Below are 6163 nucleotides of genomic sequence, written 5' to 3' on the forward strand. Positions count from 1 at the left end.
AGGAGGGTTGGGATTTTTTGACCGATTTTGGAGTAAAAAACTGGGATTTTCTTGCTTTATTCTTGAATAACTCCAAGAGAATACAATTCATGCAAACAAAACTCAAACACAATACTAACCAATGTTTATGCTTTTTATTAATATTTTTTGTTCAGTAAATCAATGCATGCGTTAGTAGCTGCGTCACTCTTTAACTAGAAAAACCATCTTTTCCCCCTCTGAGAGACTCATTTTGTTCTTGAGCTACGAATAAGTATAACCATTTTAAAGAGCTTGAAATCTCCTGTGGAATGAGCTAACTTGCATATTGATACAATGAAGCTTGAGTGTTTTACGAACGATAAAGTGTTTCAAAAACAGGCGACTTTGTGTACCTCTAACTGGTTGCAAAATGGCTTTTTGGAGATAAAAACCTTGCTACAGGTAGCTCTAAAAATTCTATGTGGAATAGGCTATATACCAAAAGCAAGCGCTATCCTGGAGCAGCACAAATTTCCTTCGAAATCCTGCCAGAGCAACTTCACCAATGGAAGAGATGGGAAATCAATCAAAACACTGATGGTTGTCACGTGGTAACCCAACCCGCATTTCCTGTTGCTACGCCCCGTTGCCAATCCCTTTCATTTACTCTAATATCTATGGCAGATCTGAGCATGCGCGACCACACCCAAATTTTGGAGCACATGCTTCTTTAATTAACAAAATGGCGGCATGCAGCTAAGATGGCTCTATCCAGCAGTCAGAGTCAGGGGCGTAGCTGAGGTAGGGCCTGAGGGGGCCTGGGCCCTACCATCAAAGTAGCCTTATAATTATATTCATTGCAATTATAACCCAAAAGATTATATTCATTGTTCTTACAATAACAAAAGGGGGTGGCTGATAACCACAGCTCTTTTTAAAGCTCTATACTATGATAATTTCACTCTGATTTTGCTCAGCTTGCAGGAAAATGCCTCCATTTTGTTACGTAAAAGAGGTGTAGCCAAAATTGCGGCGCGCTTCGCGCGCCATTTTATCTTCTTGCCCTACCGTCACCCAAGGTCCAGCTACGCCCCTGGTCAGAGTATCACTTTTTCTTTACTTGAAGAATGATCTGATGGGACATGGACCTGCGAATAGACTATTGGAGTAGATTGGTGTAAGAATTATCCTTGTAGCACCAACTGATACTGAGATACACACCGACAACTGGATTGACAGGACTTGATGATGATGATGATGAAGATGAAAAAAGTGGCTGAACAAAACGGCCGGTTCGCCGATTTTTGGCTTTTCTAGTCTTAGACAAGCAGGGGCGTAGCTGAGGTAGGGCCTGAGGGGGCCTGGGCCCTACCATCAAAGTAGCCTTATAATTATATTCATTGCAATTATAACCCAAAAGATTATATTCATTGTTCTTACAATAACAAAAGGGGGTGGCTGATAACCACAGCTCTTTTTAAAGCTCTATACTATGATAATTTCACTCTGATTTTGCTCAGCTTGCAGGAAAATGCCTCCATTTTGTTACGTAAAAGAGGTGTAGCCAAAATTGCGGCGCGCTTCGCGCCATTTTATCTTCTTGCCCTACCGTCACCCAAGGTCCAGCTACGCCCCTGTAGACAAGGTCTAGAGCCACGCTATGGGTACCAATGGAGTCCTCTGGTCAAGATAAGGTCCTCTATAAAGTCTGGTAAGCATAGGAGCTCGTTTTCCCGGTATAGCAAGCAGGGGCGTATCTGAGGGGGGGCCTACAGGGGCCTGGGCCCCCCCATCAATTGTTGTAGATAATGATATTCATTGTTTGTTTTATTACTTACCACCTAGTAATAAAAATTAACCACCTTGTAATCATTTACAATACATTGCACAGCAGCAAATGTACAAGAAATAAGAAGTAGACAGAAGCAAAACATTCATTTTATATTAATCATTGTTGAAAATGTAAGATTTTGATGCTTTTAAAATACGCAAAATGCTATTTTAGTGCACTATACGAACGCTAAAAAGGGTGTGGCCAAATTTTCGGCGCGCTTCGCGCGCCATTTATCTCCAGGCCCCCTCATCATTTCCTTCCCAGCTACGCCCCTGATAGCAAGGCTGCAAAAGTCGTGGCAGCCATTTTGTTTGGGGGTGAATCCTATTAGTAACGCTACCGCGTTACTAAAACGCTACCGCGTTACTAATATGTAATAAATTACCATCAGTAGAGTATCCCAGTTGTCTACAGACTACCTGAGCATTGGTGTGTGTCCACATATCATCACAAACAGTTCCCCAATCTCCATTAATACATATTTCTAGTCTTCCCACATTTGGACCATCTCCATCTACTAAACGTACCTGACCATGTAAGCAACCTGTACATAAAAATTTGACAATTTGTAGATGAAGGATATACAGAGCAAGCTAAGCCAAACAGAGAGACCTACCATTGACTAGAGCTGTTGATAATATCCAAGCAGAGAAAAGTAATGTGAGGAGCAACATTTTTAGTATGGCTATACAGCTCTTTCTAACCACACCTAGACCTGCTAATAAACAAGGCTACAGTATATAAACTAGAGTACATAAGTAGATTTGTATTCAAAAAATAGATACCTAACAAATGTTGTCACTATAAACTACTATGTGTTTGTAGTACTACTTTAGATCTATATGCACTACAAATCTAGTTTTCACTATGCATCATTAGGGGACTCAGACCAACCAGATAGCATCAGCAAACTAACCTAAGTAAATCTGTATGCTCTTGCATTTCCTGTGATGCATTGAGCGGTTCCATAATGCAATCATCCTCCAGTATCCAGTAACTCCACTACTCCTATTGGATCCAGACCAGGATATGGTACCTTACCAAGACTGAATATTTTCCAACAAAGAACACCATAAGACCACTGTAAATAAGAATAAAATTAAAAAATGATAGACTAATGATTGCATGATTGAGTGTAATGGCAAATGAATACTTACAACATCTGATTTTTCAGAGAACAGTCCATCATGAAGGGTCTTTAATGCCATCTATTTCACTGGTAGTTTAACTGTTGATGATCCTGAGTTATTATCACTGCCCTTTAGTTGCCTGAAGTAATTGCAAGCATATTATGTTATCAAATAGACCAAAATCAGCTTTAGCAATACAATTATCATCAATTCATGAAATATAAATTAGTTAAAATAGATTTACTGGTGTTTTAAATTTAAAGACTTAGACTACATGCAGTTTATAGCAACAAGATCATCATAAATGTTGCTAAGTAAGACATTTCATTAGCAACTTGAAAAAATTCACTGAAGAGATCCATTCAGTAATGAACAAACAACATCATCTAATAATATGGTCCCAATCCCGGCACCAAAAAATGCTTTACTAAGAAATACAGCCCCTATATAGGTATAACATGTAGATAGCATAAAAACATACCTATACAAGATTTATAGATAATAAATTACCATCAGTAGAGTATCTTAGTTGTCTGCAGACTACCTGAGCATTGGTGTGTGACCACTTATCATCACACACAGTCCCCCATCTCCATTAATACATGTTTCTAGTCTTCCCACATTTGGACCATTTCCATTCACTATGGACATATCTGACCATGTGAGCAACCTACAAAAGGTGTAAATTTTAACATACAAAGCAAACTATGCCGAATCATGGCCAAATAGAGATAGAGAACAATAAAGAACTATCTATATATCTACAACATTAGATCTAGTTTTAATGCTAGATTACTCAAAAAACAAAAAGCACACCAAAAGCTACTGATAATACCCAAGCAGAAAGAAACAAAGCCAGGAGACACATCTAGATACTGTGCTGTTCTCTGTAGCCAAAAACAATAACTATAGCTCTACAGGTCTAGATCTGAACATAGATATGATCTGAACCACACATATATAGATATATCATAACTTGATAATTAAATTTAGCAGGTCATGTACTACAGACTATGCATAGTAAACCCTACAAAGTTCATAGTCTATCATAACTGGACCACTAGACTACCGTATAGCGGAAAATTTTGGAGGGACTAAAATTTGGCGAATTGCTAAATTTTGGTGATTGGCGGATTTTAATTTGGCGAATTGGTGGCCACGTGCATTGAGCATGCGTATAATGGCTCAAAATGGCAGGTTTAATTTTGGCGAATGGCTATCAAAATGCCAAATTTGCCAAATTTAATTCCCTCCAAAATTTCCCGCTATACGGTAGCTTTGAGATCACTGATATGTTTTCAGCATGGCAGCTAAACACACACTTAAGTTGTTTCACATTATACATTCTATAAAAAATACTGATACATAAATCTAGTCACAAACATCACTTTCTTTTACAGTACAAGTATTATTAATGTCAGTAAAATCAAGGTAGCCAGCCAATGGTTCAATGAGTGCATTAATTGAAGAAACCAAATCACTGAATACTGGCCTATCATTAGGAGACTCAGACCAACAAGACAGCATCAGCAAGTAACTGTGTAGAGAAATTATAAACTATTAAAGTGTGTTTATTATGTTCTTACATTTCCTGTGAGCAGGTTCCATTATGTGGATATTGTAATCGTCCTCCAGTATCCAGTAACTCCACTACTCCTATTGGATCCAGACCAGGATATGGTGCCTTACCAAGACTGAATACTTCCCAACAAAGAACACCATAAGACCACTGAAAATGAAAATAAAATTCAAATTGCATTTAAATTGTAATGGCAATTAAATACTTACAACATCTGATTTTTCAGAGAATAGTCCATCATGAAGACTCTCTAATGCCATCCATTTCACTGGTAGTTTAACTGTTGATGATCCTGAGTTATTATCACTGTTCTTTAGTTGCCTGAAGTAATTGCAGGCATATATGTCTTCAGATAGTCCAAAGTCTGCTACTTTAATTATACCATTATCATCAATCCTATGAAATGCATGCAATATGCACAAAACCTCTTTAGAAAATATTATACATATATATAGAATGATGACATCATCCTTTGATGTGGTTGGGTTTATATTTATAGACCTGTTTAGTATGATATATAATACCCATAAATAATAAACTATCATGAAATTTTGCATCTCTGCTCTGTTAAGATAAATCACAATTTGAGTTAGAAAGATTTAAATCCTGGCCACAAAATGCAACACTAAATGAAGCACTATGGTGCAATAGACTTGCCTGCTGGAATTCACTTGAGTGATATGTATTACTTGTACTGTGATATTTTAAGCAATTTGAAAAAAATTATTATTATAATGATAATTAAAATAAGCTATGGGTGTGGTCAACAACTAACTAAATCATGGCACATGGGTAGGAGAAAGAAGAAAAGCTGAAATTTATTTTAGCATCTGAAGCTCTATTCCAAGAAAGAGTTGGCACAGAAAATTTTTCTAGATATTTAAAAGAGACTGAGAGAGTTTGGTTGCTCCTGCTTTCCACAGTGTCGCCTGAAAAATTCTCAAAGAGGCTAAATCACAAACTTTGAGCAACTGGAACTCACAAACAACGAAGTTATGACAAAATCATTCTTTTTTTTTTCGTTAGATGGGATTTTCTACCTCTGAAGCAAATCTCGGCCCTGTAGAGTGAAACACGAGCTCTCGCCTGAAGAGAGGTCCCCTGGTTTAGCAGTTCACAGCTTTTGGTGCCACGGGATGCTACAAGAGCGTAACTAGATGAAAGAAAGCAACTTTATCTGTTGCTAGAAGAAGAAATAGAGCTCTAGACTGCTCAAACAAAAAGATAATTTTTTTACAAATCAATTAAACTGTGTGGACAGAATGACAGAACGAGAGCACTAAAGTGCATACCCTCGCCACATCTGTAACAGTTTTAATAAATTAAGAGAAAATAATTAGTGAAAGTTTTGAGACAGAGAAGAAGCTTCAGCATGTAATAGATTTATTAAAACTTAGTGAATGTTTTGAGACAGAGAATGTTTTGTATTTTTTAGATAGAGAAGAAGCTTCAGCATGTTTGCTGACTGCTGCATGCTGCAGCAATGTAAAGGTGTGGCTGCAATGAAGGTGTAGCTCAATCAAGCCATGCTCCACCCGCACACACAGTGATGGAGTAATGGTGGGCTAAGTGGTCAAGAAAGCTTTAGTTTTTCTCGAGTTTTAAACAGTTTAGCATATAATTGTTAGGTTCTATTTGTTGCATACAAACGTCTATTGA

General features: G+C 37.5%; 1 protein-coding gene and 2 long non-coding RNA genes across 4 annotated transcripts in view; all 3 read right to left on the reverse strand.

Moving 5' to 3' along the window:
* Positions 1–43: 43 nt before the first annotated feature.
* Positions 44–608, reverse strand: LOC109587732 (uncharacterized). The gene is made up of 2 exons (XR_002187763.1): positions 301–608; positions 44–243 (listed from the first exon to the last, which is right to left on the reverse strand). It is a non-coding gene; the product is annotated as an uncharacterized LOC109587732 (long non-coding RNA).
* Positions 609–2176: 1568 nt separating this feature from the next.
* Positions 2177–3887, reverse strand: LOC109587731 (uncharacterized). 2 transcript variants are annotated; one of them, XR_002187761.1, is made up of 5 exons: positions 3436–3887; positions 2953–3368; positions 2712–2876; positions 2412–2513; positions 2177–2339 (listed from the first exon to the last, which is right to left on the reverse strand). It is a non-coding gene; the product is annotated as an uncharacterized LOC109587731 (long non-coding RNA). The 2 variants fall into 2 exon arrangements; XR_002187762.1 differs by lacking the exon at positions 3436–3887 and having other exon boundaries at positions 2412–2510; positions 2953–3106.
* Positions 3888–4247: 360 nt separating this feature from the next.
* Positions 4248–6163, reverse strand: part of LOC109587733 (muscle, skeletal receptor tyrosine-protein kinase-like) — a 5515-nt gene continuing 3599 nt past the window's right edge. The window contains exons 10-12 of the mRNA XM_020003958.1: positions 4714–4900; positions 4512–4654; positions 4248–4462 (exon numbers count right to left, since the gene is read on the reverse strand). Of these exons, the coding sequence (XP_019859517.1) occupies positions 4297–4462; positions 4512–4654; positions 4714–4900 (496 nt within the window). The 3' untranslated portion in view covers positions 4248–4296. The remainder of the gene's footprint in view (positions 4463–4511; positions 4655–4713; positions 4901–6163) is intronic.

This window comes from Amphimedon queenslandica, unplaced genomic scaffold (genome assembly GCF_000090795.2).
Source record: "Amphimedon queenslandica unplaced genomic scaffold, v1.1 AMPQUscaffold_12465, whole genome shotgun sequence".
NCBI lineage: Eukaryota > Metazoa > Porifera > Demospongiae > Haplosclerida > Niphatidae > Amphimedon > Amphimedon queenslandica.